Source organism: Mustelus asterias, chromosome 19 (genome assembly GCF_964213995.1).
Source record: "Mustelus asterias chromosome 19, sMusAst1.hap1.1, whole genome shotgun sequence".
Lineage (NCBI taxonomy): Eukaryota > Metazoa > Chordata > Chondrichthyes > Carcharhiniformes > Triakidae > Mustelus > Mustelus asterias.
Window position 1 is genome coordinate 3,971,080 of NC_135819.1, and position 23,523 is coordinate 3,994,602.

General features: G+C 44.4%; 1 protein-coding gene across 1 annotated transcript; it reads left to right on the forward strand.

The window, feature by feature from the left end:
* Positions 1-1,838: 1,838 nt before the first annotated feature.
* ldlra (low density lipoprotein receptor a) lies at positions 1,839-18,838 on the forward strand. The gene is made up of 18 exons (XM_078234890.1): positions 1,839-1,963; positions 8,062-8,184; positions 8,721-8,843; positions 8,937-9,314; positions 9,449-9,571; positions 10,347-10,469; positions 10,638-10,757; positions 10,882-11,007; positions 11,533-11,704; positions 11,996-12,223; positions 12,582-12,700; positions 12,957-13,096; positions 13,936-14,077; positions 14,892-15,044; positions 15,202-15,375; positions 15,497-15,574; positions 16,099-16,259; positions 16,735-18,838. Exons 1-18 carry the CDS (start codon positions 1,897-1,899, stop codon positions 16,768-16,770), a joined length of 2,586 nt encoding a protein of 861 aa, XP_078091016.1. The 5' UTR covers positions 1,839-1,896; the 3' UTR covers positions 16,771-18,838.
* The last annotated feature ends 4,685 nt before the right edge of the window (positions 18,839-23,523 follow it).

The following is a 23,523-nucleotide window of genomic DNA, read 5'->3' on the forward strand; positions in this document are numbered from 1 at the left end:
CGGGTCCCCAGAACATTAGCTGAGTTTTTGGATTAATAGTCCGGAATCGGAAACAAAAACAGAAAATGCTGCAATATCTCAGCAGGACTGACAACATTTGTGGAGAGAGAATAGAGCCTTCAAAGGGTCATTCAGACTCAAAACGTTGGCTCTATTCTCTCTCCACAGATGCTGTCAGACCTGCTAAACTGCCCCTTGGTGTCAGGGGGATTAGTAGGGTCAATACATGGGGATAGGGCCTGGGTGGGATTGTTGTCAGTGCAGGTTCATTGGGTCGAATGGTCTCTTTCTGCACTTAAGGATGATGAAGGCAAGTGGATAACAACTCTCTAAATTTAAAGAAAAAATGCTGGAAGATCTCAGCAGGTCTGACAGCATCTGTGGAGAGAGAATAGAGCCAACGTTTTGAGTCTGGATGACCCTTTGAAGGCTCTATTCTCTCTCCACAAATGTTGTCAGTCCTGCTGAGATATTGCAGCATTTTCTGTTTTTGTTTCCGATTCCGGACTATTAATCCAGAAACTCAGCTAATGTTCTGGGGACCCGGGTTTGAATCCCGCCACGGCAGATGGTGGAGTTTGAATTCAATAAAAAATATCTGCAATTAAGAGTCTACTGATGACCATGAAACCATCGTCGATTGTTGGAAAAATCCATCTGGTTCACTAATGTCCTTTAGGGAAGGAAATCTGCTGTCCTTACCTAGGACTACCTGGCCTACATGTGATTCCAGATCCACAGCAATGTGGTTAACTCTGAACTGCCCTCAAAGGGCAACTAGTGATGGGCAATAAATGCTGGCCCAGCCAGCAATGCCCATGTCCCACGAATAAAACAAAATCCACAGTATTTTGCTGTTGCCTCTCTAAATTAAATTTCCTTCGTATGGGTGTTCATTAGCAGCGCCCCATTTAAAAAGTAAGCAGGGGTATCTTTGAGATATACTGGAGAAGATAGAATGGTTTTAATAGTTTTAAAGTTTTACATAGAAAGATAGGAGCAGGAGGAGGCCATTTGGCCCTTCGAGCCTGCTCCACCATTCATCACGATCATGGCTGATCATCCAACTCAATAGCCTCATCCTGCTTTCTCCCCATAACCTTTGATCCCATTTGCCCCAAGTGCTATATCTAGCCACCTCTTGAATATATTCAATGTTTTAGCATCAACTACTTCCTGCGGTAATGAATTCCACAGGCTCACCACTCTTTGCGTGAAGAACTGTCTCCTCACCTCCGTCCTAAATGGTCTACCCTGAATCTTCTGACTGTGACCCCTGGTTCTGGACTCTCCCACCATCAGGAATATCCTCCATGCATCTACCCTGTCTAGTCCTGTTAGAATTTTATAAATCTCTATGAGATCCCCCCCCCCCCCACTCACTCACTCGTCTGAACTCCAGCGAAAACAATCCTAACCTAGTCAATCTCTCCTCAAGTCCCGCCATCCCCAGAATGGATGTTACGGGGATAGGGCCTGGCTGGGATTGTTGTCTGTGCAGGCTTGATGGGCCGAATGGTCTCTTTCTGCATTGTAGGTATGATGAAGATCTGAATGTATGTATGTATGTAAACCATACGTCTTAGATTTACAACTTCAATGAAAAATTGCATTGAAACATTCTCTGTATGAATAAAATCTTATTTTGTAATTGAAAATAATAATTTAGCACCAGCTTCCCCCACCCTGAGTGTTGCTGGGGAGCCCCTGATGATGGGGTCGGGGATGTTGAGAGCTGGAGGCGGGGCCTGTCCCTTTAAAAGGGGGCGGGGCCATCAGATCACCCCATCGCCGGCTCGTTGAAATACCCGGATGGGCGGGAGGCTGGCTCCACATTCGCTGAGAGAGAGGAACCGGCACAGACATACACACTCTTACGCACAGAGACTCTTCATCATGGGGAGAGCAATCGCTCTGCTGTTGCTGCTTACCGTCTGCTTGCTGGAGGATGTCGCTGCTACTGGTGAGGGAATTAATGTGTGTCAGTGAGGTTTGTGTGAGGCGGTCGAAGTTGGTGAATGAATGAGTGAGTGAGGGAGTGTCGAGGGGTATTTGTTTTTTTTGGATCGGTCTCTCTCCGTCTCCTCCCCGGGGGAATTCGGACCGCCATATCCCCCTCTTTTTCAGCTCCCCGGTCTTTGGCGACCGTTTAACCGTCGCCCGGCGCTCGAGCTCCAAGTTCAACCAGCGGCACCGGGCGGCTGCCCGCTGATTGGCCGCCGGCCGAACAGGAGATTCTAAGGCGCCGCCCCCCTCTGCCAATGGGAGGGCAGGATTCCCGGGGCTCGAGCGCTGACCCCGCCCTCTCTACCAATGGGAGCGCCGCATTCCCCGGTGCTCCCTCGGCAGCCCCGCCCCCCCCCTCAGGGGGGGGGGGACCGCGCGCAAGGATTGTGGGAATTGTAGGCGCTGAGTGGGTTGGAGGATGAAGCTGGGGGGAGGACAAGCTACTTGGCTAGGGTGGGTGGGTGGCCTCTGAAGACAGATTGTGGGTTCCAAATCCCAGGGGTGGGGGGGGAGGAAATTGAGCTCAAAATCCAGGCCAACAGCTCCCAGGAGAGAGTGCCGCAGTGTCAGCGGTACCCCTTTTCTGGGTGTGGTGCTAAACTGAGCGTCTCAAGTGTACTAGTCCCCATTTTGTGGTGGGGGGGGGGGGGAAGGGTTCTTCCTAATTTTGCTAGATACAGTAACTGGTTATTGATCTTCATGAGATCTTTATCTTATTTGATGGGATGTTACTGTGTACAAGTTGGCTGCTGCATTTCTCAGTCACTCTACTTTGAATGGTGGTTGTTAAGTACTTTGGGTGTTATAAAAGTCATGATGTGGAGATGCCGGTGTTGGACTGGGGTAAACACAGTAAGGAGTCTAACAACGAACATGTTGACGACGGAATAGCCTGTTCCGAAAGCTAGTGGTGTTGGTTACCAAATAAACCTGTTGGACTTTAACCTGGTGTTGTTAGACTTCTTACTGTGTTATAAAAGTTGGCATATGAAGAAAAGTTTCTGTCCCCTTGTCTAGTGTTTAGCATGCTCAACTTGGAAATTTCCTACACTAGACCTCCAGTGCTGACTTTGCTACTTGTTACTTATGCTCCAACGATTTGCCAATTTTTGTTTTGTGATTGGAAGAAGGCAAGCCCCTGCTAAGTGTGGTTCCAGCGTGTGGGTGAGGATAGGATCAGTGCCAGCTGGGATGTCCTTGTCAGTGGCACGGTGGTTAGCACTGCTGCCAAGGACCCAGGTTCGATTCCTGGTTTGCGTCCCTGTCTGTGTGGAGTCTGCACGTTCTCCGTGTCTGCGTGGGTTTGCTCTGGTTTCCTCCCGCAGTCTGAAAGACGTGCTGGTTAGGTGCATTGGCTGTGCTAAATTTCCTGTGTACCTGAACAGGCAGCGGAATGTAGTGAGATGGGGATTTTCACAGTAACTTCATTGCAGTGTTAATGTAAGCCTACTTGTGACACACACAAAATTAAAACTATTGAATATTGCTACCTTTCAAAAATGTTTATTTGGGTGGGGTCAGTCATTAAAGTTCCTTGCCTAACAGATGGAGTGGTGGGGGGGGTAGTGGGAGAGAAAGCATCTTTTGTAAATACAATCAGAACAAATATCTAAATCAGACCCATCCTGATCTGCTATCTAATGGTGCTGTGAGCTGTTAGATTATCTGATCTGTAGGGAAGTAAATGGGGAAATTATTGAACTTTATTGCTTAGTGACTCATCTAATAAAGATTTTTATGAATGAACTAGTGAATTGTAATGGGTGGACTGGAGGTGAGCACAGAACGTTTATTCAGGGTGGTACTCGGTGGTATAAGTTCACCACTTATTTCCCTAAGGTTTGCTATTGGCTCTCTTGAACCTGTAAATCTCCAGGTCTTATTTGCTCTATTGTGGGAGTTGTAAAACTTCCTACAGCAATACAATCAAGTGATTTGAATCATCCAGCCACTCCTTTTTTTAAAAAAACATATGATAATGGCTTGTGCAAATAAGTGGCTTCTGATTGGCTGACCTGGCATGGTATGATCAGGCCGTCGTCTTCTGTTGACTAAGAGGCTGTTGTTGATCAACACAAGTCTGATTACAGCCGGCCACCTTTTTTGGTTACTAATGAATTAACAATGGGGAAAATGAAGCTTTTTCTCCCAGTGCAAACATGCTGTCAGATCCCCATTACCTTGCATGGTAATAAATCCCCCAGCACAAAGCCTTTGAGACAATTAGAAACACTGCTTTTAATCTAACTGTTTTGTGCTGTGTTCTGGTAAATACTTTCTTACTCCTTGTAAAAGCCGTGAGACACCCAGCTCCAAAGTGTGTGGAGACTGCCTTTTGAACTGAGTCCAACATTGGTCCCGTTCATTTCAAGATCTGTTGGTATGGTCATGCAGACAGAACGCTTGGTGGGCAAAGCATACTGTACTTTCACTGGTGGAAATGAGATGATTTCAGCCACTGGCCGTGGCATTCTTTTGGGTGTCTAGGGTCAAACCCTCCATAGTGGTTTTCAGAAAGCTGTTCTGCAGGGGAGCGGCAGTGACTGTTGTAACAGATGTGATGGTCCTCTAGAAGTAGTAAATGAGATGGTTGCTGCCAAATTTAATTTGGATGAGATTAGATCGTACTTGGCATATGCGGTGTATTAAATGTCCCATCAGATGATCAAGCCATTAGTGCTGTTTATTCTGATCCAGCAGCTATCATCTTCAGTTGGGGGAATTGAAACTTAAGTTAATTCCCATCTTGTTGGCACCAACCCAAAAAAGGCTTGGCATTGCACTGCTCACCATCTGTGGGACCTGAGCAAGCTTCTAACCACTTGATATCAATGGTCCATTTCAAATCCGGCTATCCCCTCTGGAGGATTATTGGGACCTGGAATAATCAGGTTGTCTTGGTTTCACTACAACAGTATCATTGAAGTTGTGTCAAATGGATTAGTTCCTTATATGATTGATTCATGTGCAATGCATTTTCGACGGTCACTGTATTCTGAACTGGCTGGCAGTCTCCTGTTCAAAGTGAGGCAATGCCTATCTGTATTTGGGTAAAGTGTCACCTACCACAGACTTTTAAGGATGGGTCCCAATCATGCTTGCCTTCTGGAAATGAATGCAGTTATAACTCTGGCATTTATCTACCTTGATACTGCTGCCTCTGTGGCTAGTCCTGGCTGAGCTTTGCTATGATGAGCAGAAGTCACCGTCAATAGAAACAGACTATTTGGCTCAACCAGTCCTTGCTTTAACTGTGCAAGTGGTAGTCTCACCCTTATCCCTAATTCCATTTTCCCTTCATCCAATGTAATATTTATATGGTTTCTACTTCAATCACTAACTCTGGTCATGTCTGTCCATCTCCTCTTTCCTCCTATTTTAAATTTCTTACTTTTAAACTTTGTCTATATTCCTTTCGTATTCGCTAGGAATTCTGTTCCTCTTTACTTTGTTCTATCCTTTCATAATTCTAAATTGATTCTTGCCACTTATCAAATCTCTGATTTGTAATTATAACAAAATATGCTTGGGCTATTTTGTTTTCTTTGGTTTCAGTCTCTGATTGATTAATGGGGTGAGTCTATGTAGACTAGGACACTCTCAGGTTCATCCTGGTTTGTATACTTACCTGGGGGAATCATGCTATAACTACCATCATTATGGAGAGATGTTTGAGGGTGCCCAGTGTTAGTGGAGTTCTACCCACTGAGTCAGCACTGTGGGTGGGAGTGACTCAGAAAAATGAATAGTATCAGAATGTGTGTGCAGCAATATCCTTCAACAGTATCAACCATTTATAAAAGGAGAAACTTTTTTTGTGTTGAAAGCCCAGTACTTTCCACACTAAAATTGGTGCTATGGTTGGGTAGGTGAGTTATATTTGCCTGTTCCAGAGGTCATTTAGACTTATGGGTAGCATGGTGTTTAGTGCTGCCGCCTCACTGTTCAAGGAACCTGGACTTGATACTGGCCTTGGGTGTCTGTGTGGAGTTTTCAAGTTCTCCCTGTCTGCGTGGGTTTTCACTGGTACTCCAGTTTTCTCCTATAGTACAAAGGTGTGCCAGTTAGGTGGATTGGCTATGGTAAATTGCCCCTCATTTTGTCTGTATGCCCTGTGACGGACTGGTGTTGTGTCCTTGGTGTATTCTGCCTACCGCCCAGTGTCTTATCGGGATAGTCTCCAACTCCCCATGACCCTGAATTGGAGTAAGCAGTTAAATTAGTGAAGTTTAGACTTGCTTGTTGGGTATGTCTCCCTAGTATTATGGCCACTGGGTGCCAGCTGGTTCATGCTGGCAAGATGAAATAGGAGAGTAATGTTGAACTCCTGAGCATAGCCACATGAATTACCTGGCTGCTGCTGTGCTTGGACTTTTTGAAGTCCTTCCACAAGCCTTGAGTATGTGTTTCTAAAATTCACTGCTGTGCTGACAGATTAAACAAACTGTCAGTCTTGGCTCAGTTGGTGTCACTCGCCTCTGAATAATGGGTTTATGCATTGCTCCAGATATGCAATCAAGAGGTTTCCCAGATAGGGTTAGTACTATATTGGTGTTGGTCTGCCCTAAAACTAGACATGATTAATTACAGAGCCAGTGACTCTGCTCCCATTAAATGCTGCAGCATGCCAGTCACTTTTACTACTTTGCTTTTATTTACCAAAGGGAGGAATTTTCTGATTATTACCCTGGACTTGTAACCTGCCTGGAGCTTGCTGCAGGTTATTACAACAATATTTGCAAGCTGTTGAACGTCCTGTTTGATTTCTGTACTCACTTCCTGGTGTGAATGGGGGTGGGGTCATGATGTGGTTTGTCATTTTTGAAATGAGCCGTGATCTGTTGAGCCAATCGTTTCTCGAGAGCATGTCAGCCCATTTTCAGCAACGAATAGGTGATGTGTGTACCACAGCTGACTAGTCTCTGGGTGACTCAAAGTTTCTACTACAGAAACAGAATGGAGAAAAACGCGGCTGGAATTTCCGCTTCAGCAACATAATTTCCTTGGGGGAGGGGTAGAGACAAGTCAGGAAATCCTTGAACGAGAAAGCTGATTTTTCTCTTTCTTACCATTCGAGCATTGAGGTTTGCTTGAGTTTCACTTTTTTTTTCCTCGACTTGTATGAGGTAATAGTCATAGAATCCATACAGTTCAGGAGGAGGCCATTCAACCCATTGAGCCTGCATCAAAGACAATCCCACCCAGACCCTATCCTTGTAACCCCCACGTATTTACCCTGCTAATCCCCTGACACTTAAAGGACAATTTAGCACAGCCAATCCACCTAACCCGTACCTTTTGGCATGTGGGAGGAAACCAGAGCACCTAGAGGAAATCCACGCAGACACAGAGTGCAAACTCCACACCACAGTGAACCCACTGGTGCTGTAAGGCAGCAGTGCTAGCCACTTTGCTACCCCTTTTGAGCTCTTCAACCTGAAAAGTTGGTGTCCTGGGTGATATTTTAAATGGGTGTGGAGAAGATCACATTAAAATGAACAGAGGGACACTGATTCAAACTATTTTTAAAATTCTTCTTCACAAATACATTAGCTTTGGCGGCACAGTGCTGCCTCAAAGCACCAGGGATCTGGGTTTGATTCTGGCCTCGGGTCACTGTGTGGAGTTTGCACATTCTCCCCGTGTCTGCATGGGTTTCCTCCAGATGCTCAGGTTTCCTCCCACAATCCTAAGATGTGTGGGTTAGGTGGCTTGGCCATGCTAAATTGCCCCTTGGTGTCAGGGGGACTAGCAGGGTAAATATGTGGGTTATGGGGATAGGGCCTGGGTGGGATTGTTGGTGCAAGCTGAATGGCCTCCTTCTGTGCTGTAGGCCTGTTGGAGGGATGAGGGCTGTTGACTTGTACCTCAGTACGACTGCATGAACATGTGGCTTCCTCTGTGCACCACAACTGGTTGGGCAACAATTCTTGAGAGTTGCGATTCCAACGTGAATTCTTTGTTGTCCTTTCTCTCTTTATTCTCCCCCAACCAGCACATTACATTAAGGTCAGCACATTACATTAAGGTGACCACATTTTTTTTTTCTTCCAGCAACTGGACTTTGTGATCAGAATCATTTCCGATGTGGTGATGGTGCATGTATTCGAGTCCACTGGCTTTGTGATGGGCAGTCTGAGTGTGCAGATGGTTCAGACGAGTCACTGGAGACGTGCAGTAAGTGCAACCTTATTTTAATGCTTTTAATGGGAACTTCCCCACTCACTTTTTATCCAAATAGTGGGAAAGATTTTTTTTCTCCTTTTCCACCCCCATCTCAGTTTAGCTGTGGTTGTGTGCTGTGATCTTTATCTCCCAGTGACCATTGCTGATGTGTCAGGATGAAGAATGGGTTGGATATGTTGTGAATCCTCCCACAGTTGCATAGTGTGCCATCTCTTGCTGCTCAGTTTATTTGAATAAAGAGCCAGAAGCAATTACTGAGTTGATTTTGAGGTGGTGCAAGGATTGTTCACAATATCTCACTATGCTGGGAAGGTGTTGGGGATGTTCACAATATTGTCATGTCAGAAGGAGATCAGAATAATTAATCTGATAGAGAATGGTAATCTTTTTGATCGGCACTCTGCAAGATCTGTAACCAGGAAATGCAGAGACTATTTATTTTCTTTCCCCTCCATTTGCAAATTTTGTGACTGCTCTTGAGATTTTGTTTTGTGCATCTTCAGACTGTGAATCTTTTAATCTTCCAGAGAATAAGACCTGCAGCGCTCTTGAATTCAGCTGTGGTGGTCATGTTAACAAATGTATCCCAAGATCTTGGCGCTGCGATTCCCAAAAAGACTGTGAAAATGGCTCGGATGAGGAGAACTGCCGTAAGTAATCCTCTCCTATGCTCACTCAAATTTGCGGGAAGCATTTTCTCACTGGAATAGAAATGTCCACTAACAATCTCTCTCCTCTGATAGCTGCTCATAAATGCCAAGACCATGAGTTCCAGTGCCACGATGGGAACTGCATCTCTCTGAAGTTTGTCTGTGACGAGGACATCGACTGCACGGATGGCAGTGATGAGCTGGAATGTCCAGAGCGGACCTGTGGGCCTCACATGTTCCAGTGCGCTGAGAGCAAACTTTGCATTCCACACCTCTGGGCATGCGATGATGATCCGGATTGCCCTGACAAGTCAGATGAGTGGCCACAGAATTGTGGTCAGTCCCCTAAGTTAGAGCCCAATCCCTGCTCTTCCCTGGAGTTTCACTGTGGCAGCGGAGAATGTATCCACATGAAATGGCGCTGTGATGCCAGTGCAGACTGCAGGGATCAATCAGATGAGAAAGGCTGTGGTAAGTGTTTGTAAATGTTGCTCCCTCCACATAAGCAGCCCTCAATGACCGCCCCCCCCTTTCCTGGAAAGTACAACTTTGTTCTATTTTAACACCAGAAATTAGTCACCTAACTTTTTAACAATTTTTTTTAGCTGTGGCAACTTGCCGGCCAGATGAATTTCAGTGCAATGATGGGACCTGTGTCCATGGAAGCCTCCAGTGTAATAAGGAGTTTGACTGCCACGACCATAGTGATGAAGCTGGCTGTGTGAATGGTAAGCTGCATTCCTTCAAAATCAGAATTGTTGAGAACCTTGACTGAAGTAGTGCTGTGGGGAGCTTTTGGCCCAGCTTCTTTCCCCTTGCCCCATACTAATGTAGAAAGGTGCACTTTGCTTCATCACAGGCTGGTTGTATTGAGATATTTGCCAGTCTTTGGGGTGGGATGGAAGGTAGTTCTTGGTCTATGTTTGATCACTGTCACATTGACTACATTGATGTTGCCAAACTGTCTGAGCATTGTCTTAAACCAGAATCCTTTCCATTTAAGCTAGGTGTCTCGATGACTAACTACAGAGTGCTACGATTGTTAATATTAAGGAATGGAACACCCATAAGCTCATTGAATCTGTATAAAGAATATGTATATTTTTATGTACATATTGTTACCTTTTTCTCATCTCCATTTTAAAAATAAAAGCTCACTCCTATAGTAGCCGTTCTTGGTACGAAGTTGGGCATTAGAGTGCAAATTGTCCTCACTTGTATTAATATGCTTTCAGCAGAGATTTGTTTTTCTCTAAATTGGTCCCTACACCAAGGCAATGTCTCTACCACTGCTTGTTTATATTGGTTAATGTGGCATAGATTAAAGGAAGAGCCCACAAAAGGTCGTCATGCCATCCTCTCTGGTCTGAACCTAGGGATGTAATTTACCACCTCACTAGATCCGTTCTATCAATGCACTGTTTGTAGCTTTTGGCTGCTGACAAATAGTAGGAAACATGAACTGTTTAGTCATTAACAAGCTGCCTTATCTCTGCTCAACAGTGACCAAGTGTGATAGCCCCCACAAGTTCAAGTGCATGAGTGGCGAGTGTATTATGCTGGACAAAGTTTGTGACAAACAGCGGGACTGCAGAGACTGGTCAGATGAACCTCTGAAGGAATGTGGTACGTCAAAAACTAACGTGTCTCTTGTGGTGGGCCCTTCATTGGGCAACCTTTAAAATTGAGAAATGGAGTCAAGTACAAAAGTACACTTCTCAATCAGATGAAGACTGAGTTGAGTCAGATCTAATGCCTTTGATTCCACTGAATTGAATATTCTGCTCTGCTTAGGTGAGAACGAATGCCTGAATGAAAACGCTGGTTGCTCGCACATCTGTAAAGACCTAAAGATCGGCTATGAGTGCCTCTGTCGACCTGGCTTCAGGCTGGTTGATGATACAAAGTGTGAAGGTAAGAATGAACTTTTCCTCTTCTTGTCAACATCTGTTCTTAGTGACTCTCTCTTGTACTGGAAAGTTTTTGGAAATGGGATGGATTGTTCTGACATCTTGTTGTGACGTCTTGTGGCTTTCAGATATCGATGAGTGTGAGAACCCAGACACGTGCAGCCAGATGTGCATCAACTTGGAAGGTGGATTCAAGTGTGAATGTAATGAGGGCTATCACATGGACCCAGTGACCAGACAATGCAAAGCTATTGGTAAGAACCATTTCTGTGGAATCTAGTTCTAGCAGCTATAGCTGTCTACATTCTTAATAGGTTGAACCTTTGCTTCTCTCGGTGCCATGGATATATCATAGTCCCTTTTTTTTCTAGTTCGTCGATTTGCCACCAGCCATTAAAATTGTAACCTTCACCTTTTTAAGTGACAACTCTAGCCGCCTCCTTCCCCTCGCCCATTCCTAATACTGGTTTTGTAAACAGACACTTATCATGGTTTGTCTTTTCTTTGCTGATATCCAAGGTTAGAAATTTGGCAGTGTTAGTCACTGTTCTAGTATACAAAAGTTAACTTGCTGGTTCAGCAGAAGGCAGTGCTGTTGCCAGCTTGTGTGTAACCTTCATCGAGGTCGGTTCTGTTGCCAGTCTGTGTATAGTGTAACCTTCATCAGGATCAGTAACCTGCAAGTGCATGCCCTGGAGTCATGTTTTTCTAAACCACGTGGAGTGCTTACAAGCTGGTGTTTCACTCCTCTTATTAATTTTTTTTTTTTATTGCTCTAGGTACAGAGGCCTACTTATTCTTCACCAACCGGCATGAAGTCAGAAAACTGACCCTTGATCGGAGTGAGTACACCCAGCTGATCCCCAGGCTGAAGAATGTGGTGGCACTGGACATGGAGGTGGCTACAAACAAGATCTATTGGGCTGACCAGTTTCAAGAAAAAATCTTCAGGTGAGATGCTGTCAGTAGCTGTGAGGGGGGAGACAGTTTTGACAATTGGGTATCGCCAGTAATTTCTAATGATCCTGGGTGAGTGTCTGACTCCTTGTCCTGACTTGTTGGGCGTAAAGCCATCTGTAGACCACTGTATTCCCCTAAAATTGCTTTGCACAGATGGAAGAAACCCTGCAGACTTGTAAGAGTGAATCCATCATGTGACAAGCACCAGCTCCCAAGATTTCACATTAATCCTCCAGTAGCCTGCCCTGTGGTTTGATTTTTATTTTTCCTTTTCTTTCACAGTGCCCGCATGGACAAAGCTGAGAATTCTTCCCATCATTCCACAGTGATTGAGACCGAAATCAAGGCACCAGATGGCTTGGCTGTAGACTGGATTCATCAGAACATCTACTGGACAGATAGTTTAACCAGCACGATCTCTGTAGCTAACACAGCTGGAACAAAGAGGAAGGTCCTGGTGAAAGAACAGCTTTCAAAGCCCAGAGCCATCGCAGTGGATCCAATCCATGGGTATGGATAGCTTCATTAAGCTGGATGAGGTGGTAGAGTGGAGATGACTAAATAAACTCTAGTTGGAGGCCTTGGGTCTCGTTGGAGCCATAAATTGGTGCAGTAACTTGCTGTGGGCTTTTTTGGGATAAATAATTAATCCTCTACTGCTTTCTTATTGGCAAATATAGGCTTGAAAATGAGTCACTCAATAATGCTAAAGATCCAGATAAATCCATTCTGCCTGGGTTATAGGGTAGGTAGGAACAGGGAAGGGGTTTGATTGCTTTTGTTTTTTGTCATTGGATTATTATCTCTGTCAATGTGAAACTTCCTTCGGATGGTCGTAGATTTTAATTACTGATTCCTTTCCCACCAGCTTCCTGTACTGGAGTGATTGGGGATCTCCTGCCAAGATTGAGAAAGGAGGTTTGAATGGAGTGGAACGTATGCCATTGGTCACTAAAGAGATTGAATGGCCAAATGGAATCACTCTAGGTGAGTATTCGGCTTCTTTGGAAGTTCTGATCTTCCAAGTGTCCCAAATTTAATTAATTCTGGGTTTTGCCAGTAATTTTCCCAAAACTGAACATTTGCCAGTTCTGGCCACTACTTGTGTAAGATACCTGCTGAATATCGGTGATTTTTTTAAAACCATAAGTGATTTGGAACAGAGCTTCACAGCAATGTTCCTCGTTTGGTCTCAGTTTAAACAATGTTGGGACTGTGTGTGATTGTGCTCTGCTTGTTTCAGACTTGGTGAATCAGCGCCTTTATTGGGTAGACTCCAAGCTGCACACCTTGTCCAGTATTGGTGTTGCTGGTGACAACAGGAAAACCTTGATCATCTCTCCAGACAAGCTGACTCATCCCTTCTCTATAGCTTTGTTTGAGGTGAGTAGCTTTGATTTGATCAGTTTCCATTCAGCTGGATCAGAGTTATGGTCAAGTTTTGTGTTGGGAGGATGGGGTGATACCTAAAGGAGTAAGAAGCCTGATTATAGTAGTTATGAGTTGGTAGCTATAGTGGTTGTATGTATATATATTTTTTTTAAATCCCAATTTTAAAGTTTTGAGAATTTAAATTTTTGGTATTAGTAAAAGTGGTATGTAGCCAGGTTCCCAAATCCTTTACTTTTGGGAAGGGAAGGTTAAAGTTTATTTATTAGTCACATGTAAAGTTTACATTAACACTGCAATGAAATTCCCCTAGTCGCCACACTCCGGCACCTGTTCGAGTCAATGCACCTAACCAGCACGTCTTTCAGACTGTGGGAGGAAACCCACACAGACACAGGGAGAACGTGCAAACTCCACACAGACAATGACCCAAGCCAGGAATCAAACCCAGGTCCCTGGCACTGAGATAGCAGTGCTAACCACTGTGCCACCATGCCACCCACAAGTTACCGTACACTACTGTAATTTTTGATCCAGCCTGCTTTTTAATCTGCAGCAGGCTGTAAACTAAACCAGCCCCTTGTTGCATAGAACCCAAATCTCACTTGGACATTCAGCTATAGATTCTGGGCCACAGATCCTGGAGCCCTTGATTGCATTTATACAATAGTGAGATCTAAGACTTCAATTAAAAATGACCCTACAATGGGGGGGGGTTGGGGAAAGGGCTCTGACTCCTGCTAAGATGGATTTGCAATCTGACAACTCTGGATATGTTCATTAAAACTGAATACCTGGATTTTGCTGATGTTTTCCCCCACCTATTTTTTTAGGACAAGATCTTTTGGACAGATATCGAGCATGAAGCTATTTTCAGTGCCAACAGACTCACAGGGGGTGATATCCTAACAGTCATTGAAAACCTGGATGTTCCTCAGGACATTGTCCTCTACCACCATCTCCGACAACCCAAAGGTCAGTATGTGTTTAAGGACATTTCATTTTCAATCTGAGCCCAATACTGTGGGTCAAGTCCCACAAACTACGGTTAGCCTCCCAGCATTTAACCCAAAAATGAAAGAACAGTCAGTGGTTTCCATGCCATTGCAGGTGAAAATTCAATCTTTTTAGTATCTAGTGTTCAATGCCCCAGTTTGCCCCTCGCTGACTTCCCTTGACTGGAAAATCGAGTATCTGAAGCAAAAGCTTGAAAATCTGCCACTCCTAAGCACACGTCTACTTTGTTTGATTATATTTGTTCATGGCCCTGTTTTGATTTGCTTTACACTGGCAGCTGTGCTTTCAGCTGCTAGCCCTGAAACACTTCCTTCCACAACCCTCAGACCTACTTTTCTGATCATTGGTTCAGTGCGAGGCCCCTGTGAAACATGGCCTCTTTCTGCACTATAGGATTCTTTGACCCAACGAGTCTACACCGACCACAATCCCACCCAGACCCTATCCCCACGCATTCACCTTAGCTAGTCCCCCTGACACTAAGGGGCAATTTAGCATGGCCAATCCACCTAACCCGCACATCTTTTGGACTGTGGGAGGAAACCGGAGCACGTGGAGGAAACCCATATGGATACTGGGAGAAGGTGCAGACTCCACACACAGTGACCCCAAGCTGGGAATCTGATGCTCTGAGGCAGCAATGCTAGCCACCATGCTACCCATCTTCGGACATCTTTTCTATATTGAGTCACTAAGGTGTGTGTTGCAGTACACTATTAGAATGTATTCTCTATAAACACTAAGTAACTACTGTGGTGTTTTTATTTTCCAGGCATTAACTGGTGTGAGATGAATGGGCAAGTGAATGGTGGTTGTGAGCATCTGTGCCTTCCAGCACCACAAATCAATGTTCATTCTCCAAAGTACACTTGCGTCTGTCCAGATGGAATGCAACTGGGGCCAGACATGAGGAGATGTGTTCCAGGTTAGTGTCTCTGATCTGTAATGAGGTGGCAGAGTAGTTTGTGAAAGAGAACAATATTTTGAGAAGCAACTGCATTTCCCTTGCATTACGTGGGGAGGGTATTGATTTTAAGCTTCTTTGTCACTGCACTCTCTGACCAATATCTAATCTCCTTTAGCTACTATACTGCCTACCAGCAAGCCGAACACAGCCAGAACCACAACCAATCCTAACCATGTACGGACCTTCACAACCAGGAAAATGATTGCCCAGCCCTCCAATGTTCCATCAGATCATGCTAAACCCACAGTCATCCCTACACTCCATGAGGTGCTCACAGTTTCACAGCCAGGTACATTTTTCAGCTGCTATACTCATGAAAATTATAAAGAGCTTGTTTGCTGCTAATTATAGTTTGCCAGTTGACTGCACATTTTCAAGCTGCTTATTTTTTTTCCCCCCCCTCCTTGCAGTACGAGGTGAAGTTGCAGCTGAGGCAACCACAGAAAGCCACAATGGGGCTAACGCCTTGTGGATTGTCCTACCCCTAGGTAAGTGCAAGTAAATATTTTGTGACTTGGTGAGATTGTGAAGCCAATACTACTCTGGCCTGTTAAATCCCAGTGAAACTTGCCATGTTGTAGAGGAGGTCCTGCCCTCTGTACTTGTGAGATAAAGTTCTTGATACCAAGAGGGTGTTCTTGAGGCAGCACAGTGGTTAGCACTGCTGCCTCACAGTGCCAGGGACCTGGGTTCGATTCCTGGCTTGGGTCACCTGTCTGTGTGGAGTCTGCACACTCTACCCTGTGTCTGTGGATTTCTTCAATAGAAGGCGGGTATTACCCAAGTACACTTTGATGCTATCCTGCGTCGATGAGGACAGTAAAGGGTGGGGGACAGTTTTTACTGCCCGTCCATTGCAGGGACATTGGAGAGCAAGAACTAGATTTCCTACCATTTGTAATATATCATGAGTTCCAATATACTCCAATAAAGATATTGCCTTGCCCTGTCCAGTGCTGTACACAGATTTCTAGGAAGGTGGTGATTAAAACCTTTTTTTTTCCATCTCCAGCCATCCTGTCACTGCTTGGTACAGCTGCTTATTTCATTTGGAAAAACTGGAAATTGAAGAACACCAATAGCATAAACTTTGATAACCCTGTCTACCAGAAGACCACTGAAGATGATGAGGTCCACATCACTCGGAACCAAGTTGGCTATACGTATCCCACGGTGAGCCACCACCGCTGCACTTTTTAAATCTTTGCTGTAGTTTCAAAAAATTCAATACTTGAGCAAAGTCTGAATGTGTCTATATCCCCCCAGTCCTGTCTGCCTGCCACTGGCGACCTGGAATCTGATCAGCCTGGTCAGCACCAGTAGCAAAGCAGAGTACATTGGAGATAGCATTGCACAAACGACAGGGATGCAGCTTGTGGGACCATTTTGGTGTCTCCCATGCCTGTATACAAATCAGCAGGGCAAATGTTTGGACACTTTAACATTGTCTCAAACGTCTTGCTTCGCATTGGCCCAGATTGACTTAAACATTAAAGATGGGCTTGTATTAAATGAGATGTGGTGGCAATGCAAATTTTACAGTCGCTTTTATCCCAAGTACCATTCCCTTTCTCCCCCACCCATCTTGTGATTTTTTTTAAAAAATGTTTTCGTTTCTTTGTTCTAACTGAAGCCTCTTCTCTTGCAGAGAGCTGTTGTGAGCTTGGAAGACTATGGTGCTTGATACGAGGAGCCTGACACAAAGTGCCTCAGTGATTGCTGCCTGTGGATCTAGACTTTCATTTCTGCTGTTGCGTCCATCCTGCACAGAACTGCACTCCCTCCCAACCCTTCAGCAAAGCCACTCCATGTACAGGGTGCTGGTTAGGTTATTTAAATTTGTTTTGCACTCAATGTGCTATTACTGTGGATGTTTTTATTGGTATGGGTTTTTCTGAAAACCCAACTGCCCAAATATGACTTGAACTCTCATTTTTGTAAAGTGCGAGAAACGTTTTTGGGACAAACTTTTTCATAAAGATTCCTGACTGAAGGCATCTGATCTCATCAGAAGTGGACACTAATCAGTGTGATTAAGTTACTAATGACTGAGTGAGAAGGGTAATTGAAGGTGAAGTGCATATAATGTTAGTCTGTGACTCATTTGTACGTTTTGTAAATTGCATGTTGTGTTTCTCCCTGTGTACAGTTACCTAAGCAAGAGTTAGGCGAGTGAACTGGCCTTTGCCTTGTACCACCTATCATTGCCTCCTTGCCAATCCAGGGCTGGGCTGGCCAACAGTCAGCTGCACTGGACTGCTGAAGCAAAAACCTGTGTGTGTGTGTGTATATATATAAAAAAATGTATAATAAACTGGCTTTGAGGTGGAACTATTTATATTAAAACCCAAATTCCAAGCTGGAATTCTGCATCCAATCGGAATACTTTTTCTGAAGGATGCATCTGTCAAACGGTGTACGTGTGTGCACTTAGCATCTTTCTACTTCATAGTACATGTGGGGACGCTGCTCCTGCCTGGGTCCCTCTCACTACTGAGCCTGACCCAAAATGGTTGGTGCTGGACTATAAGCTTGGAACCCAGCTTGTTTTGGTTATTGGTTTGTGAATAAGTGTATATTGTACAGATTTTGCAGAAGTTGGTGTATGTTTAATTTATTTATCCTGTCTCTGGAGCCTTGTGACTAGTTACTGTAAAAGCCCCAGACTCTAAGCAGCCTGAGCACATGGTGAATGTCACCATGTCAAGTTCTACTTGATCTGGACAGCTGGGAAAGTCTATCCTGTACTGTGCTGGGTTTAAATCTGTACGTCCAGACCTGTGTACACAACGCAACTTTTCCTGTCTTGTTTTTTTAAAATGTCAATGTTTACAAGGCTGCTTTCTAACAGCATGTTGGCTAAATGGTTTTGTCTTTCTACTTGTTGAATTTACACAAAGAACATATATTTATTTATAAAAAGATACAAATTTTTTTAAAAATTAGCATAGCTATAGTGGAACCTCGTTCCACTGGAAGTCTGCCTGGCCTAAGTCTATAGTCCCAGGCACCATCCTCACAGGCCAAATGAAGATGAGGGCCATGCAATCTCCTGGCAATGACCTGTAGCTGGAATCGGGTGCTGGTTTGAATGAGGCTTGAGTGGGGGGTTCTGTATAAATGTCAATGCTGTAGCTCTCTCCTGCACCCTTCAGCTCTGATGCTGCTGCTGCCCCAAATATGTGACCCTTCTGGATTTTAAATCTGGCGAGGGATTGGAAGTTGGGAATTATTCTAAAATCCTGAATGGGGGAGAATAACCTTCCTGTAGTTGATTTGTCAGTAATGGGAGGTGTCCAAGTGGCTTGGTGACTCTACAATATTGGTGAATCTTTTTTTAATTTTGTTCCTTGCCTAGTGTTCTGTGCAAAATGCCTTGCTACCTCTGCTGCCATATTACTAGCGTTTCACTTAATGTGAGTTTGCCATCATGGTTTTTCCAAATCTTTTGCTATCAACCATTTTTAAATTGAGTTCCTGGGTTTTTATGAACACTGAACTGATTGTCTCTATCTTGCTGCACTCCATTCAGTTTTAAATTCCCTATTTGTTCTTGCCCACCTCCAAACAATCTGTCGTCATGAGGAAGAATTTGACTAGCTGTGCATTTACTTGTTTTTCCACCCCCCACTTGTTCTACTCCATGAATTTGGTGCTTGAGTGACGGCGCCTAAATCATGGTGTTTGGATTTCTTTCTTGTATTTGTCTTGTTTTGCCAACAATCAACCGAATAAACTGATTTTCAGAATGTACAATGGCTTCTGTAAATGTTATTTACCTGATGGACGTGGGTCTAAGATTTTTGCACTGTGTTCTGCCTCATTCACTTGATCGTTTGTGGGAGTTTGGGAGGGGTGGGGTGTACTCTATTGACTAGAAACTGAACTGCACCAACCATATAAAAGCTGCAGCTACAGGAGCAAGCCAGTGGCTGGGAATTCGGTGTAGAAAAACTAGGGCCAAGTCAAATGCACTCTTGAATAGTTTCGACAATACAAAACTCTCTGCCATCCAGGTCAAATATATGATCCAACACTCAGTGGCCACATTTTTTAAAAGATGCAAATCACCAAGCTGCACTTAAACATCTGCTTCCAAACCCATGACTTCTGCCGCCTAGCAGAAAAACGCATAGGATGCAAAAGTCGCACATTATCCTAATTTGAAATTTATGTCCTCCGCCTTTTGGCTAAAATCAAGTGTAGTTATGCGGATGCTGCACTTGGTTGGGGTCATTGGTTGCATTTGAGCTTCATTTTCATATGAAGCAATTTTTAAAAGTGGCATCTCGGCCTTTTGGCTAAGATGCAAATGAGATCAAGCCTTGGAGGAGGAAACCTCTACCTACTCCAATCAGCTTGACTCATGTAGACCAGGCCCAAGACAGAGTAAAGTGTTGCATACCCTGTCTTGTCAGCTTGGATCAGAAATGTCTCCACTTGTTGAGACTCTGAATTGGACTTGATTTGATTGAATTGGAAAAGTATTTTAAAAATAGAAAAAAATTATGTCCTCCACTGTTGCTGGGTCAAAATCCTGGAGCTACCACACTAACAAATACTTTGCCTGTACCTACATCCCATGGATTACAGCTGTTCACTATCACCACCTCCTGGGTGATGCTGCTGTTAGTGACATGAATTTCATGAAGTGCATAAACACACATTTCTTGATTTGCCAGCCTTGTGCCTATCCCAATGGTTATGGAGTTTGTCCTTTTTTTGGAGGTTGGTACATGTTTGTGGCAGCCTCATTAGTGATGCTACACTTCCTCTAAAGAATATTTGGGTGGGGAGGTGGATTTGAGGGGAAAGAATTTGCCACATGTTCCCTCTAAGTGGCTGAAAACCCAGTTCAGAGTCTTCAGTAAACAATCTTGGCTGACATTCCACTGCCTTACTGAGGGGTGCAGCACTGTTGAAGGTGCTGTCTCTCGAAGGAGACAATAAGCCTGACCTGTTCTTAGGTGAACATAAGATCCCATGGCACAGGGAAGAAATAGGGAATTTTCTCATCATTGTGATGAGGGCCTGAAAGTGGCCAGGGAAAGCTTCTATCCTCCAGCAGATCAATTATCATGGAGTATAGATTATTGGTAGAAGAGATATTAGGAAAAACCTCTTCACCCAGAGGGTGATCTGGAATTCGCTGCCTGGATTGCTCTGTTGGAGTCAGTGCAGACTAGCTGGGCTGAATGGCCTCCTGCACGGAGGCAAAAACCCTCAACTCACCTGGATCTGTAACTGGGTGCTGAAAGATGGGATTAGAAAGTGGGCCAAATGGCCTCTTTCTGTGCCATAATCTTTATGGTAAGCATTTGCTGTCCATCTCTAAGTGCCCTTAATTGTGCAGCTTGCTAGGCCTTTTCAGAGTGGCTAAGATAATAGAATCATAGAAAAGCTACAGCACAAACAGGCCCTTCGGCCCACAAGTTGCGCTGAACAATTTCCTTACCTTCTAGGCTCATCTAATAGAATCATAGAAAAATGGCCACCCAACCTGTAAAATTGCCCAATTAAGTACTTGAGGTGAATGTTCGAACTTGCCTCATTAATCCCAATTCAGAGGGGGACTGGGTAAATATTAGTTCCTTTCCTATGGGGAAAGAGCAGGAGTGGGTCTAAGAGCTAGCACAAGCACAATGGGCCAAATAACCTCCTGTGCTGTAAGATCCTAAGGTAAGGTAAAGTCACCATAGTCCCAGATGACCATGGATTGTGACTGGTGCTGATTTAACCTGCGGATCACCACACCTCAGGCGAGGGGTAAGGTTGAGAAGGGGGGGGGATGTTTCATGAATAACCAGAATTGTACCCATGCTATTGGCGTCACTGCATCACAAGCAGCCGTCCTGACAACTGAGCTAAACTGATCACTTGTGCGATTCTGAGTAAACCAAAGCCACTTCACTAAATAAACCTGGCGCGCACACAGTAACACAGCATTGAATTTCAGCTGATATATTTAATAGGCTCTCACTGGCAATTTGATTGCTATTCAATTCGACAAAACACCAGATTGCAAAGTGAGAAGGCTTTTTTTTTGTTCTCGAGCTTTCATTCTGCCTGACAAGTTTGCACTTGCCCTGTTAATGAGCCAGGTTACGGGCAAGAACAATTGCTCCTTCACGTGTGCTGTCTATAGGTGCAAGAGGATTAGGTTCCTCTCTCCCATCTCAGAGTGCATTACCTGAATTGATATTCTGAGCAAGCATCCACAGAGCGTAATCACTGAAATTCAATGTCCCGGGGGAGAGTTGAGGGAACGTTTTGAGGGGGAAAGAAAAACGCTTCTACATTGACTGTGAGCCACACCACACAACCACATGAAACAGGCTCGGGTGTAAGCTGCTCATTTATCTTTGCGCTGACTCCATTTTGGAAGGTATTTCCTTTGCCACATTGTTCTGCTGTGTTCTCTCTCAGCTGCAAAGACTGAATAAAGGTACACAGTGCAAAGTACACGGGGTTAAAAAGGAGTGATGACTCAGTCAAGCGTGTAACACAGGACAGTATCAGCTGTAGCTCAGTGGTAGAATTAACCCCTAAGGCAACCATCTGAAGAATCAAGTCCCACATGAACACTTTGGTGCAGTGCTGCCTGGTCAGATGTGCTGCCAGCCAGCTGTCCCTTAACTGCTCTCAGGAGATCTAAAGGATCCCATGGTACTATTTCAGAGAAGAATAGAGGAATCCTCTTGGGTGCTAGCCAATATTTGCTCCTCAAACAACATCATTCAAAGCAGATTTATAGGCGGCAGGGTGGCATATTGCTTAGCACTGCTGCCTCATAGTGCCAAAGACTCAGGTTCAATTCCAGCCTCAGGTGACTGTGTGAAGTTTGCTCGTTCTCCCAGTGTCTGCATGGGTTTCCTCCGGGTGCTCCGGTTTCCTCCCACAGTCCAAAGATGTGCAGGTTAGGTCGATTGGCCATGCTAAATTCTCCCTTAGTGTCCCAATACGTCTAGGTTAGATGGATTAGCCATGGTTGCGGGGATGGGGAGAGGGCTTGGGTGGGTTGCTCTGTTCGTGTGGACTCAATGGGCCGAATGGCCTCTTCTGCACTGTAGGGCTTCTGTGACATTTGCTGGATAAACTGGACTTGGTCTTGGTGCAAAGGAGATTGAGGTACCATGTTTAGATAAAGTGGACAAAGATGTTGCCATTAGCTCATGGTACAAAGACTGTAGAGGAGCATAGATTTAAGATTTTGGGCCAGTGATACATGGGGTGAGGGTTTGAGGAAGAGGTTTTTCACGCAGCAAACATTAATGTTGGCATTTTTAGCTAAAGGAATAGAAGATAAAGGTAAGGAAGTATTGTTGCAACTATACAAGGCATTGGTGAGGCCGCACCTGGAGTATTGTGCACAGTTTTGGTCCCTGTATTTGAGGAAAGATGTAGTGGGATTGGAGGCAGCTCAGAGGAGGTTCACTAGATTGATTCCAGAGATGAGGGGTTTGTCGTATGAAGAGAGATTAAACAGTTTAGGCCGATACTCTCTGGAATTTAGAAGAATGAGGGGAGATCAAATTGAGGTATACAAGATGATAAAATGTATGGATAAAGTAGACGTGGAGCGGATGCTTCCTCTTGTGGGGCATTTTAGGACGAGAGGTCATAGTCTGAGGATAAGGGGCAGCAAATTTAAAACAGAGTTGAGGAGAAACTACTTCTCGCAAAGGGTTGTGAATCTGTGGAATTTTCTAGCCCAAAGTGTGGTGGCTGCTGGGACAGTGAGTAAATTTAAGGAGGAGTTAGACAGATTTTTAATTGGTAATGGGTTGAAGGGTTATGGGGAGAAGGCAGGAAAATGGGAATAAGGAGCATATCAGCCATGATCAAATGGCAGAGTGGACTCGATGGGCTGAATGGTCTAATTCTGTTCCTATATCTTATGAATTTATGACTTTCATCTCTTTTATGTCTATTTGGATGAGTGGTTGAGAAACTTACAGGAAAAAGAAAATGGGAGTTGGAGGGAATGGATTGCTCTACAGGGAGCCAGCATAGACTTGATGGGTCAAATGGCCTCTTTCTATGCAATAATGACTCTGTGACACTATCCAAGTATTATTTCCAAGTTTGCAGATGTCACAAAACTAGGTGGAAGTGTGAAATGTGAGGAGGCTGCAAGGGGATACGGGGAGGTTAAGTGAGTGGGCAAAAGTTTGGCAGATGTAATACAATGTGGAGAAATGTGAGGTTATATCCACTTCGGTGGAAAAAAACAGAAATATAGTGCTGGGAGGCTGAAAAGCGTTGAACTTCAAAGGGATTTGGTTTTATTCATGAGTTAGTCAAAGCTAACATTCAGGTACAGCAAGCAATTAAGAAGGCAAATTGTATGTTGGCTTTATTATAAGAGGATTTGCGTACAGAAGTAAAGATGTCTTACTGTAATTATGCAGAGCCTTGGTAAGACTACACCCGGAAT

Bases quoted from the DNA above. Each gene is read 5' to 3' on its own strand.
- ldlra (XM_078234890.1), top strand. From the start codon at position 1,897: ATGGGGAGAGCAATCGCTCTGCTGTTGCTGCTTACCGTCTGCTTGCTG. The intron at 8,185-8,720 runs GTAAGTGCAACC...TTAATCTTCCAG, and splicing joins CGAGTCACTGGAGACGTGCA to AGAATAAGACCTGCAGCGCT. The intron at 13,097-13,935 runs GTGAGTAGCTTT...CTATTTTTTTAG, and splicing joins TCTCTATAGCTTTGTTTGAG to GACAAGATCTTTTGGACAGA.